Genomic DNA, 14896 nt, shown 5'->3' with positions numbered 1-14896 from the left:
CTTAGCTAATACTCCATATTTTAATGTATACAAGTTTTAAGTTCTTAATTTCTCTGTATGGTGCCAAAACTTCATTAAACCCTCTTTTAAATTTAATGCTTCTCTCCATTATGAGATCCATATCTACAGACATTTCTGCGAGCTCATCTGACTTGAATAGGAAATCGGACACAGCCTTCACTGGGAGGATGGGTTTAGCAGGTTCTGTCTTTTCAGCATCTTCATCACTGTCACTGAAGGCTATCAGCGCTTCAAGTTCTTTATTCTTTGGCTCTTGGTAATGGGATTCCAGCAGCTCAACCACTTCCTCATCCCTCATATTATGAAACCCATCACCTCCGATTTCTTTAGTGAGTCTGTCTCATGATATTGGTAACTTCCTTCTCAACCATTGGAAAGCCCTTGAAAACATTCAGGACTTCAGGGCAAAGATGATGCCAGCATACATTTATGGTAGACTCTTCACTTTGACCCATGACATTTTGGTGATATTGATACAGTCCTTAATGTTATAAGCTTTCCAAAATTTGGTTAAGTTTTCGAAAACACTGGAGTCTATAGCTTTGGTTGCACGTCAGTAGACATTCCTTGTATAGTAAGACTTGAATGTCTTTATTACTACTTGTGGTATTGGAGGGTAAAAATATTACCTCCACATTAGATGGCTGAATTTCAGTGTGCCAGGGTCATGGATAGGAGCATAATCCAAAACTAGAATATCTTTAAAATTGAGGTTCTTCTTTGCCAGGTATTCTTTAACCCTTTTGAGACAGGTCATGGGGCAAGATTATTATTAAATTACTTTTTATTTACATTATACCAATTAGTATAGTATAAAATCTTAGCTAATAATCCATATTTTAATAGTATATAAGTTTTAATTTAGTAATTCTATAAGGGAATATATAAAAATATCTTGAATTTTCCCTACTGTTACACATATGCCACATTTTCTTTAGGTATCTTCTCTATTTTATCCACCACCCCCAGTAACAATGAAATCAAACGTAAATTACTCACTATAAAATCATCATTGCTCAGAAAATACATAATTTTTATAGCCTTTAATTTTGTTTGGTTGCAGAGCTATCAAATAGAAAATCAGATCCCTCCTGCCACACCCACCCGTCACGTCTTCTCTTTCGGGATTTGTTAATAGTTCTCTCTTACACTTAATTATGTATAATCTGTAACCAATTGAAAGTCAATGTTTGCATCTATCAAATGATGTATTATATTACATTGTGTTCTAAACATATATTTTTCAGTTCACTTATAATACACATTTTATTCCCATGAGAACATTAATGACTAGCTTGGATGAATTTGCAACAGCTCTTGTCGCATAGTTAGAAAACCAGAAAAATTTTGAGAGTTGGGGGAAATTGTCTACTTTTTGCATGTTATTGGTCTGTGTTCTTTAGTGCATTATTTAATTATAAAATGTAATTCTAAGTAGATGTATGCTGTTAGAGCTTAAAGGTACTTAGGATAAATGACTGTAGTTTCATGTTACAATTTGAAGTCATTCTAGAAAGAAAAAAAAAAGGTTAATTTAGAGTTATTTCTTTTTCTTTTCTTTATTGGTGGTTACAAAGTTGGTCAAATTGACTAATTCCGTATAGAGATAGAGTAGATAAAATATAAAGTTTCACTGAATAAAATATTTGAAATGTACTTAGGATGTTTTGAGATTTTTGAAATGAAGAAAAGTATTTTTAATCTTAATATGAAAATTACTTTGCACACAAACTATTCAAAACAAATACTCAATGCATTCGGGGACAAATCTCTATTTTAGTTTATTAAAAATACTTCCTTAAAAAAAAATATGACTTTTTGTATGTGAAAAACTTATAAAGTTAACTGAAAGGCTGCCAGATTTCGTGAGGATATATACACGATATTGAAAGTTAGAATTATTAAATCTATAAAGACTTTAAATGAGTACAAAAAAGGTATGTAAACAGTCAGATTGACTGAGCCCGTGTTGAGAGAGTTATAATGATCTAGAGGGTTTATATGTTTGCGTGTTGGGCGAACCACACATAATCGAATTTTCCATGTTCAGCAGATAATTGGTTGCTTTTATTTTTGCGTGTATAAGCGAATCCGTGTTGGACAAAGCTGCTTTGTAGGAGGGTTTACTGTATATGTTTTAATGTCTCAACTTAAAAGGAAATATAAAGAAAAAAATGCTAAATATCGATTTTTTGTGTGTCATAACCCATCCTTTTGTCTTATTGCTCAGGTTACATTTTATTACACCTACCATACAATGTGTACAGTTGCTAATGAATTAGAAACTCGAATTTGAGATATGGACAAGCTAAATATAAAATAAGAATCTCCCACCTCTATGATTTGCTGAGATGTCAATATTTTTAGCAAATCTACTAGAGTGATTCTTCCCACTACTCCATTTTTTTGAAACTTCTTGTACAGCCCCACTTACTACTAATTAGTGCATGTTTATAACCAATAAAAAGATCAGTTTCTCCTCTACATAAATCTGACAGTCGTTTGTAAATAGCTTGAATGAGAAAGTAATAATTTCACCAAAACTGTTGAAATGTGATGACTAAGTCATTGCTCTGAATAGGAATGGGATTTTTTGTAGCCCACATTTAGCTTATTTAGGGACCCAGATAAATGGGTTTTGTGTGTACTAATATAGTAACTGTATAGTCTTTTGGTTTTCTAAAATTTATATTTGAAGCCTACAAAGAGTAATATATTTTCACCCTCCACTCAGAAGAATAAACTAGGCTTACAGCAAGACTTAGCATGTGCAATGCACAGTTGCAACATTTTGTAACATCTTAAGTACTCAATCTTTGTTTTTCAGTGTATCTTATATTTGTTGTTTTTTGTTTTAAGAAAAATAACTAAAATTTAAACATGGCAGCCTAAATATCACTGTATTTTGCACAAATCTTGTATTATAGTTAGACATTTATATTTTAAAGGCCAATACAGAGTTATGTGTATTATTCTAATTGTCTAAACTGATGTAAAATCAAATCAAATTATAGAACATTAGAAACTGGACAACTTAAAAACAGGTTTATTCATAACATTTAAAAGGCAAAATATTTTACAAATGTCAGGGAAATCAAGAAGACCAGACTTAAAATGCTCGCAAAAACTAAAATTGAAACTAAATCAGTATGGAAGGTAGCACTGGAACCTGAGTTTTTTTTATTGTTGATGAACAAGTGTGCTGAAAAGGGGAATAGTATTTTATAAGCATATTCTCAAATAAAATCTTTTCACACCTATGCAGCTAAATTCCAAACACACCAAAATGATTACCAGTATTCAAAAAATTGCAATGCTTATTGTATCAGCACCAAATCATATAATAAACGTTCTGACAGATTCAAAGTACTGTCTTATTGCATTGGAGAATTATTGTTGTAAACACTGTAAGATGCATTCATAAGCCAATAAATTCCACATCCTGTTGTTGGCATAAACGTTTTCACTGATTGTAAGTGCAGTGTGATTACTCTAGTGAATTTTCCCAGTAAATATTGTAAGATATAATCTGATACATTAGACATCTTGTTCTCAGGGCAGGAGTCAAGTCAGCTATCTCTTCACATATGCTTTGTTGCTTTTGAGGGTATTGTATTACAGTATCACGTAAACAGTCTACTGACACAAGCAGCGATTTACTGCTTTATTTTCAGCAGGTTTCTACTTTAGTCATTGACAGTAAAATAAATACAGAAAATAAACTGAAACGTTCAACAGTTCAAACTCTTAAGAGAAGTACTTTGAAACTTCGTGACCAATAATAAAGAAAAAAGGCACAGCTGCTCATTTCTGATTTTAGAACTTTTCATTATACTTTGATGATTTGTAAATGGCCTGAAGACTCGAATATATCATCAAGGTAAAGGTAATAACAGATAAAATATAAAGTTTTACTGAAAAAGTTTTATATGTATTTAAGAGGTCTAAATTTGAGATTTTTGAGACAAAGAAAAATATTTTTAATCTTAACATGAAAATACCTTTGCACTCGGACTAATCAGAAAAAAGAATTGATATATTCACAGACAAATCTTCAGTAAAAACCCTATGTTAAATAATCTGATTTTTCATGTTCAAAATGTTTTAAAGTCTGCCAAATTTTGTGAACATACACATACTGTATTAAAAGTTCTAGTATGTAAATTATAACAAGTACAAAGTGGTTACAAGGTTGGTCAGTTCTACTGTGCCCATGTGGAGAGAGTTAACTTTTTCTGTTTGACTGGATCAAAATACAATTTTATAAACTTTTGCAGTGTTACATTCAAAGTTTAATGGAAAAACTTTATTATCAGTGTATGTCAATAAACTTGGCATGAAAACATAGTTTATAATTAAGATTTTTCTATTATTTAAGTTTCATTTCTTATTTTAAAATATTATAACTTCTAAGATAGGCTGCTACAGTTGTCAACCAATTAAAAACACCAACTACACATAATTACAAGCAAGAATCTGATGTTTGAACCTCCTATCTTCTCTACTTGCTGAGGTATCAATAAATTTCTCAAACTCACCAGAGGGGCCTGGCATGCCCAGGTGGTTAGGGCGCTTGACTCTCAATCTGAGGGTCGCAGGTTCAAATCCCTGTCACACCAAACATGCTCGCCCTTTGAACCATGGGGCATTATAATGTGATGGTCAATCCCATTATTCGTTGATAAAAGAGTAGCCCAAGAGTTAGCGGTGGGTGGTGATAACTAGCTGCCTTCCCTCTAGTCTTACACTGCTAAATTAGGGATGGCTAGCACAGATAGCCCTCGTACAGCTTTGCGTGAAATTCAAAAAACAAACAAACCCACCCACCAGAGATACCCTTTCCATCTTTCTTGATCTCTCTCTGACTTTCAAAACTGTTTTTGCTAATCAATTTTACATTGTTAATGGACATATTTATAACCAACAGAAAGAGCAGTTTCTCCTCTCTATTAAGCTAACAACCATCCATTTGAATGAGGGTAGAACATCAGATATCTTAACTTGAGCACATAAAGCTTTAATATACAGAAAGTAATAGAACACCTTGTTTTGTATGTATATTTTTGTATTTATTATTTTAGCAAAAGCTACTAAAATGTAAAAATTATAAACTTCTCAGCTTAGCCTAACAAAATTTCAGTAAAATAAAACATTTAAAATTACATTAGCTCAAGTAGCAGTGCAAAATATGTTAGCTCCACAGGAAACAGCTAGTGAGCTCCTGCTGTGATTTATTGCTTTTTGTTCAAGAATTACTATTCATAAAAATAAAAATACAGCAATAAAACCATAGAATTACAAGAAAACAGATGGGTTTGTTTGGTTTGAATTTCACACTAAGCTACACGAGGGCTATCTGCACCAGCCATCCCTAATTTAGCAGTGAAAAACTAGAAGGAAAGCAGCTAGTCATCACCGCCAACTCTTGGGCTCCTCTTTTATCAGTGAATAGTGGGATTGACTATCATAGTATAATACCTCCACAGCTGAAAGGGTGAGCATAATAATTTTGTTTCATATTTTTTTACTTTTCATTTCACTGTATATTGATTAATTCTCTACAGTTAGTGTTAGAATAGAGACAATATAAAATTTTACTGTAGGAAAGCTTTTGATATTAATTTAGGAGGTTCTAGAGAATATGCAAATAAAATATGAAACTATAAAATGAAAAGAAGTTTTTCTTAGCATGAAAAGCGTAAGTAGAAGTACTTTATTATAAAATCTGTTTTTTATTTTAATATGCTACAGACTTTTAATGTGGTACACTTGGAGTTATAGTATGTATAGCTTCAAAGTTCCAAGGCTGGTCAAGTAGACCAACTTTGTTTTAGGGTTAAGCTCTCCAACAATGTGCATAGTCACATACATGGAAATTCACATTTTTCTGTTCTTGTCTAGTAAATGGATAATCTATTCAGTAAAGTAGTGTTTGAAAAATTTGAATCAGGCTTCATGTATCATAAATCTTCAAACATTTTTGAAGTGATTAAATGTTGACTGACCTTAACTGATTAAGAAATTCAAGATGCTATTTAAATAGAATTAAATATTACTGTAGGAGGTGTGTTGAAATGTAATGTATAGGATTTTGCTTGTTTCTTTTTAAATATGAATCATTACATTGTACTTTCTTATATTGTTTTCAGCTAAATCTAACTGGAACATTTTGTTATTGAATGGTGGTATTATATTAAATATTAAAATAATTTGAGAGAGAGTGAGATATTTATGTGAATAGTTATATAGAAGAACAGTACAAGAAAAGTTCACTATATCATATCAAGATATGTATACTTAAGCGTAGTATTTTGGATTCATGTTGTAATTACATGTACTTACAGATTATAGAGACCAGGCTGAAAGTGACATTACCCGATGATCTTGGATCTGCTTTAATGGATGGGGTAGTACTGTGCCACTTAGCCAACCAAGTGCGACCCCGTTCTGTTGGTAGCATACACGTGCCTTCTCCTGCTGTGGTAAGATGTCCTCTGAAATTGATTTAATAAAATTCATAATCTGTTGTATTGACATGTGTATGTATGTTTGATAAGAAACTTTTTAATATGTGATATGTAAATATATACATTTAACACCTAAAATTTGTAACTAAAGATATGAGTTATGCTGTTAAATGTCAACTGAAGAGCGTTGAATATATATATATATTCTTGTAGGTCAGTGTTATAATTGTGAAAGAAGAATCTTAATGTCACTGAATATTTTGCTATAAAATTTATAGTCTTCGTCTGTGTCATAGTTCAGCAAATGACAAAGAGCAATTATGTGAAATAAATTTTGTCCTGTTAACTGGTGTATGTACCAGTTAAAGTTTAATGAAGTTTTTAAATTTACTTGAATTTCTCACTTTCATTCATAATATTTTTAGCCTACACTGTCAATGGCAAAGTGTAGAAGAAATGTAGAAAATTTTTTAGAAGCCTGTTACAAGAGTGGTGTACCTCAGGTAAGATTACACAAGTTTTTTTTTTTTAGGATATATGGTTATGTTTGAATGAGTCTGCATTAAGAAAATGAAAACAGCACATTGAAAAACTGTGTTGTTTAATACTAATTGGAAAACCCTTGTAAAAAATAAATTGAATAAGTGATAAATAATCAATAAATGTTTTGTGTATTAGTGTATTTTTGATTTGATTCTGATGAATGATTTTAGGAGCTTTGTTTTTATAATAGGAGAAAAGAATTGATTGTCTTTCTGTATCATACTTTTGTGAAATTTCTGCTTTTGTATAGTCACAAAGCTAGATACTTAAGAGTTTTGGAAGATAGATCTTCCAACTCTAATGTTTTGGGATTGATAGCTGATCATCAGGCTTAATGAGGAATCAAAATTTATTGATTTGTTTGAAAAAATAATCAAATAGTGTCAACTCAAAATTATCCAACCAAACAACCTACTGAGGTTTAATTTTTTGTGACCATTATAAACAGGTAATATACCCCAAAAAGTTATGATTCCAGCTGGCATTTCATAGTTTAATTTCTTACAGAGACAAACAATGGATAATTCAAAAGTTGTACCCTTTACCTTTAAACCCAATTAGTAGTTGAAACACAAACAGTTGTAGTCACTTTGAATTTTCACTTACTTTGTGTTAATTTGAATTTTGACAGTCTCTTGAACACTTTATACACATGCTTAATCTTTATCTTATTTGGATTATTGACGTTTGTATCAATTTCTGTAAAACAAGACAGTTGATAACCCATATCAAAAGATAGGCCATCCTTCTTTATGGGTGAACTAGGAATAAGCAGAAAGTATAAGTTGTGTAATTTAATGAAGGGCTTCTGATATGGTCTTACCTCCTCTCACACATTACTAAAAACTTTTAATGATCAGCACACCAGCCTATATACCCCACTCATTTCATGCCACTTTTGAACATGTATGTAGCATGTGACCACCCTGCACCAATAGTATTGCACTATCTATACTGGTGCAGCTAGCTCCCTCATGTTCCTGCTCAATCCTCACTTTCTCGATTGGCACAGTATCATTTAGATGTATTTTTTCATATGTGACTACTGTTTATGACTCTACTTCATTTATATTTTAATACCTTTTCCAATAGTTTTCTTTTACACTATTTGCATTCCATAGTTTCAATTTTATCTTTGCATTTGTTTATTGTTACTGAATTATACGGTAACTTAGTATGACAATGGAAATTCCTTTTATGCTAGACAACATTTCTGGTATGACTAACCAGGCATTGAGTTCGACTTTATCTTCTTTCTGAAGAGGTACAGGCCTTAATTTGCAGGGAGCTAGATTCCTACATTTGGCCAGTAATTTTTCTTATTTTCAACCTGACAGTATTTCTGAGAATGAATACAATCAAAGAGAAGAAAATTGGATTCACTTTTTCTGGCACCTTCTTATTTTGGTCTGTCACACTCTACACTTTTTATTATTATTATTATTATATACAGTTGGTTAATCAGGTATGTGGTATATTACATGTTTCCTTTTCCTCCTAGCTTACAGATGTCGTTGATTGGATAGTTATGCTATTATTGTTACCAGAATCCTCTATCATTTCTCTTATGTCATCATATATCCAGACTGGTCCTTCCTCCCTAAGACCTCTGTTGCACAGGAAGGCCTTTCATACCCTTCATTTACCTTCCAACTGCCATCTGCACTCCCATTCTGATCCACTTGTCCACTTCACTCCTTACAGTATTATGTATCACATACTACCTACTTTCATGTTCGCATTCCCAACCTGTTATTCCCTGGAACCTTCCTGTTTCCCATTATACATCCACTGTCACACTAACTGGTTGGATTCGACAACTCCTTAGGTTGGCATATTCAGACTTATCCAAGGAAGGTCACTGTTTCCTCAAGGTTTCTTCTAATCAAATTTGTCATATCACCACGTCTTTGCTGTCTGTTGAAAGTAGTCATTCAAGCCAGATCGTGGACTACTTCCTATTCCTTCATCGCTCATTATCTGCACTACCTGGCTGTATCTTTCTCAGTTAGATATCATCTCCCTCCCATGGAGATTTTACACATCTGTTCGCCTTTGACTTGGGTATGTCTTTTCAGAACATTTCATTTATGTTTTCTTTTCAGGGACTATCTTTTACCACTACTTATAGGATCCCACTCTGTGGCAAGTGTTGCCTGGTCAGGTGTGCTTTTACTCAAACCCATACTATATACTGGTAGAACTGTAACACTCACTGTAGAGATGAGGTGTTCTGCAAGACCACTAGTGGCATGCCTAGTGGTATATAATCCTGTAAGTTTTAACTCAAGGGTGTACCATCACTTATAGACTATCATTATTAAAGCAGAATTGGATTTCTGCCATCCCTTTTAGTGCATAAATTGGGTATGGTCTGCTTTTTAAAATAGAGAATTGTGGACACTAATTGCACTTTCTCCAGTGTGACGTTCCTCCGGGCTCCCCACTACATTTATTTCCCCCTTTTTTCTGCATGGAAGTCCTTAGCATTTACCAGTTCCCAGTCACTGGGTAGTGGACTATGGAGGCTGCCCCCCAGTGGCACAGCGGTATGTCTGCGGACTTACAACGCTAGAAACCGGGTTTCGATACCCGTGGTGGGCAGAGCACAGATAGCCCTTTGTGTAGTTTTGTGCATAAATTCAAAAACAAACTATGGAGGCTTCCTTCTGAGTGTGAAGTAGAAATTTACCTTGCAAAATCACACATTTATCCACTCAGTGAGAAGAGGGCAAAAATGGGTTCCTTCCTTCCTTTTCCCTTGGGTGCTTATTCCGAAGTGGACTGATTGTGGGTTGGAGCAGAACCAGCCTTCATGGGATCTTCCTTATAATACTGACTTTAGGATGACACTACCTTGTTCCCACGGTTTATTGCAGTAGATGCAATTCTTGTTAATTCCAGTTCCAGGAGGTTTCCTACAGTTGAGTTTGGGGGACTTTGTCTGCCTTGTAATATCAGCAACAAGACATAAATACACTGTTTCTACAGTTGAGCAAATGTTCCACATCCTTCTGAAAATTTTGGATGCAGGATGTATTGTCCCTGCATTTATAATTGGGTGAGTTACAATTTCTGCTCTTAATACCAGTTACATGTATTGCCCTGTTCTTATGGGTGAGTTGAGGCAACAGCACGACCCCATAATGATGGTTTCAGTTTTTGTACTTCTTGCTCCCACAGTGGTTTTGGGAGTTTGTCTGATTTCAGCTGAATACTAACTTCCTCTTTGTAATTCCAGTTGCTTGATCTATAACACACTGTTTACTTAAGATTGGATTTGGTGTATATATATCACACGGTCCACATGCCCTAGTCACAATGTTTAGATTACTCTAGTAATATAATACCTCACAATGCTGAGGCTGAGTAGTGGAACCTCTTCTATCTGGTTGAGGTTGGGTAGATACCTAGCCAAGGCTAGTTGTTTTTCTCCATTGTTATGTTTTGATGAACTCTTCCTTGACTTGCCATTTCTCCCTATGTGGGTATTGAGCTCACTTCAAATTTTTGTTTCATAAAGTGACTCTTCACATGTGGCACCTCTCAGAACATATTAAGCATATGCACATCCTTTTTTCAACCATATTAGGTTCATATTCTTCTTGCAGTGCAAAGAGCATACTTGTTCCAGAAGTAGTGCAGTACCCCGCTTGTGTGCTTTGATTTCGTCTCTGAGCATACTAGTTATTTCTAGGCAGTCACTTTCTACTTGGTTTCACTGTTAGGCTCCTACACTGGCTCCTCCACTTTTCAATGTGAGATTCTAGTATTGTATGAGCATAGGTAAGACCGTATTGGAAGTTAACATTTTCTTATACTAAAATTAACATTAATTAACATACCCTTTTTTGTACCATGTACAATTCATGGCGTAATATTAACTCGTATATTTTTTACTAGCTTTACTTATGCATAATTGCACTATTAGTCTGTGTTCACAATAAAGTTCGGCTTAGCAGTCATTTACACACAACAGTTTAATTCATTGCAAATTTTTATAACTTAAAATATAAAAAGATACTCATTAAGATACTATCTTCATTATCATCCTTTTATAATAATGACATCAGTCAATTAAGTATTGCTGCAATAGGAATTAATTTGACACTTGGTTACTACTTTAAGAGGAGTTTAATGTCTTTCTCAAAACCTGTAACATGGTTTTCCTCAGATTGTTTTTAAAACTATTTCAAGAACATGATATTTAATAATAGACATTCAATATGGAATGTCTTAAGAGCTCATTAATCACTGTTTTCTGTTTAGCAGATGAAGTATATTGTGACTGTATCAGTTTATACATAAATGTTTTTGTGGGTTGGCTTGCATAAGATTGCAAATTGTTCACCAAAGTATACATTTGAAAGTTTGAGGTTTGTTATTTGTTATTAAATGTAGACTTTAGTAAATAATAAGTCCTTATAACAAACTTATGATTCTTGTCATTCTTTTTTATGCACATATCTTGAAAATTTATGGGTAAGTTTGAAATTTTATCTATGAAATGAATGTTTGTCGATTAGATGTGTACAAAACTAGAACTTAGTAACATTTAAAACTAACATCTGGTTCCAGTTATATGTGTCCTGTATCCTGAAACCACAAAGTACGAGATATAGGTAGCCTTAAATAATCTAATATGTTCACAATGAATATATTTTTGTATCAGTGTATAGTTTTATATATTGTTTCAACATTCTGAATTCTGTAATTTGAAGAAATATGCAACAGTATTTGATAGTGCATGGGATATAATTATTGAAGTGTTTATGTATAAAATAAATATATAAATTTAAATAACAGTGCATTTATTTATTGAAGTTTCTGCAGTTGAATGAGTGAAATTGCTTAAGTAGAAATTCTAATAATTTTGTTTGTGTTCATTTTGTTTTCTTTAGGAGCTTATATGTTCTCCTCAGGACGTGTTAGAAGAGCGAAGTTTAGCAGCACTAGCCATTACGGTAGAGGAGTTACTCAAGCAATCTTTTGGCACAAAGTTTTGAGTTACACAAGTTTCTTTTAGTGCCATTAGTGCTCTTCGACTTGCACTGGTTGTTACTGCCCACTAGGAACTGATTAATCAATCAGAAAATTTTATTAAAAAGCTAGTCCTCTCCTTAATTTCCAGTATTTTGTACTAAACTGGCAAATAATTCATCTTTCCATTTTTTATAATTGTTTAAAGATTTATTCACGATCATTTTTATTTTTGAATCATGTATGAGCAGCCACAAAGAATAATTATTCATTTAAACATTGTAATTTTTTCATGAGCCATTATATGAAGGAGGATACCCAAGATGTGTTGTTTTTGACCAATTCTTGAGATTAAACAACATATTTTATGTCATTTCCCAGGATCATCAGTGATGTGATTGTTTTAGTAAAATACAAATATATGGGACAGCAATTTTAGGGTTAAACTGGATTATTCAAAAGAAATATTCCTTATAGATTTTCTTTGTTTAAAACAAAACTGAATAACTTTATTATGCCTAGATTTAATTTCAAAGCATTGGAAAAATGAAGTACTATTACATTTATTGTATCAAAAACAAAATGATTTGGCAGTATATGATTATGTATTTATGTAGAAAAAATTGCTTAATTATAGTTCTATCATTAGACCAAGAAATTCACGTTTTGGGATAGAAATATAGTTACATTTTTTTCTTTCTTTTTTTACATTTAATACATTAACTTTCTTTGGCAAAGTGGCATTTTTAGTATAAAATACAGTATATATATATTTTACAAGATATATATTAATGTTTTTATAATAGTGATTTTCTGAGGTATTAGAAGCTAAATTATGAAAATATGTACTTTAGAATGATGATCAATGAAGTTCTACTGGTGAAAATTTTCAACTTTAATACAATAGAAATATACCCAGATTGGACACAAGTTCCTTGTTATCAACATCTGTCAAACATCAACCAAATTCTCATTCATTTTAAGGAAATTTGCATCATCTTGTAGAAAAAATTAGGTGCCTGACGTGTTAAATAAGGCATAATAGTTGTGATCTTGTAGAAGCAATTCATAATTATGAACTTTTTGTAACTTTTTTTCTTGGAAATTACACTTAGTGTTAAATAAGGCATAATAGTTGTGATCTTGTAGAAGCAATTCATAATTATGAACTTTTTGTAACTTTTTTTCTTGGAAATCACCAGGGTCTTTAACTTAATTTGTTGCTGTTATTGTAGATATTTGTTTGTTTTTTGCAAAGTATGTTTAGTGTTATTCTTACAATAATGTTTTGTGTTAAAGACAGAGCTGAAAAGAAAAATGAAAACCATCTTTTATTATTGTAATTTACTTAGTAACCATTGCTCAAACCAGGTCACTGTACATTTAATACCAAAAAGCCATTTTATTTTAATTTAAGGTTGTTCTTTTTCTCTCTAGTTTAAGAAAAACGCATTGATTTCCAAGTAGTATCTGTCGTAGTTCTAGTGTGTTTAACCACTGTGTAATGAACGGCATTGTGTAGTTAAAACTCTTATTTTTGTCTTTGGTGTCCATTTGGTATAAAAAAAAAACATATCAGGGTCTTTCCGGTAACAAAGTGTTCCTTTTCTTTTTTTACTGTTTTCACCATCTCTCACTGTCATAACATATTGTAACATATTCTCCTTTGCTTTCACTAATGGGTTCTTAGAATAACTATATTTTCTTTTGTATTACAATTGTATGCCATCGTTACTTGGCTGGAATTATTCTATTTTTGCCTTACTTGTAATGTTATCATAGACAGGTCAGAGATAGTGATCATATTCTTATAAAACAGATTTTTCAGTTCAATATCCCCTGGTGAGACCACGGTAAGTCTAGAGATTTATGACACTAAAATTAGGGGTTTGATTCCCCTTGGTGGACACAGCAGATAGCTATAGAAAACACACACATTCAGTTCAAACAGCTTGAATACTTACAACTTAATAGTTGTGGATTATTAAATTCAGGTAGTTTACCTACTTTATTAAGTGAACTAAATAGTAACTTTTGTGTATTTAAGACAAAAAACATTTGTGAGAAATGGAAATATTAATTTTGCAGGTAAGATTATTTTTGCTTGTATTATAGTGAAATACTTTAATATTAAAATCAGCTTAATGGTTAGCAACACTATTTGGACATCAACTAAACATCTTTTTAAACTAAAGATAGTTAAAACATATTTTAAAGTAAGGTAATTGTTTAAATTGCAAATGAGGTATGATTGTTGTAAGTCATATTGAAATAATTGTAATGAAATATAAATCAAAAATAAAGATATATATTACTGGTTTATTTTTGCTATACTATCAGCCTTTGGAGTTCTTAAAGTCCAGATGAATATCGTTTGTTTAAAACATTGTCACGTAGGTGAGTAATTTGATGTTTGTTTTATAGATTTTTTTTTTTTATGGTTATAGCCATGTGAAGGAAAAATCTCAGATAACAGAATATAGTTTTATTTTTGATTCAATGAGATCAGCTCTTTGTATAAAACTTTTCTATTTCGTGAGGTCAAAATATGTTTCTCATAAAATCTGTTTAATTCTCTTTCAAATATGCTTTTGTGGAAAATAAAACAACAAGGAAGCATAAATATGTGTATTAGAATGCAGACTTTCTTTTTCATTAAAACATTGTTTTACTTTAACTTTTGGAGAGAAACTTTTCATTTGATAATCTGAATAAAAAGAATTGTATTTAATCACAAATTGATTTTTATAGTTGGTTGTGTTATGTATAAAAAAGGGCTTTGCTGCAGATTGACAGTATTGCTGTACATGTTTCATATTTTCAACTGTGAATGTTTTATAAGAGTGTTATTAAATCCCATTATTTTGTTGAATGCTGGGAAAAGC

General features: G+C 32.1%; 1 protein-coding gene across 3 annotated transcripts in view; it reads left to right on the top strand.

The window, feature by feature from the left end:
* LOC106458655 (leucine-rich repeat and calponin homology domain-containing protein 1-like) overlaps window positions 1-14604 on the top strand; it is a 74459-nt gene extending 59855 nt beyond the window's left edge. Inside the window, exons 15-18 of one of the 3 annotated variants that reach the window (XM_022384916.1) lie at window positions 6366-6503; window positions 6914-6991; window positions 11610-11640; window positions 11933-14604. In XM_022384916.1, the coding sequence (XP_022240624.1) occupies window positions 6366-6503; window positions 6914-6991; window positions 11610-11640; window positions 11933-12057 (372 nt within the window). In that variant the 3' untranslated portion in view covers window positions 12058-14604. The remainder of the gene's footprint in view (window positions 1-6365; window positions 6504-6913; window positions 6992-11609; window positions 11641-11932) is intronic. The other 2 variants (XM_022384917.1, XM_013918185.2) reach the window with 2 other exon arrangements.
* The last annotated feature ends 292 nt before the right edge of the window (window positions 14605-14896 follow it).

Source organism: Limulus polyphemus, unplaced genomic scaffold (assembly GCF_000517525.1).
Source record: "Limulus polyphemus unplaced genomic scaffold, Limulus_polyphemus-2.1.2 Scaffold497, whole genome shotgun sequence".
Lineage (NCBI taxonomy): Eukaryota > Metazoa > Arthropoda > Merostomata > Xiphosura > Limulidae > Limulus > Limulus polyphemus.
The sequence above is the reverse complement of the archived record's forward strand: the minus strand, read 5'-3'. Positions and strand labels throughout refer to the sequence as shown.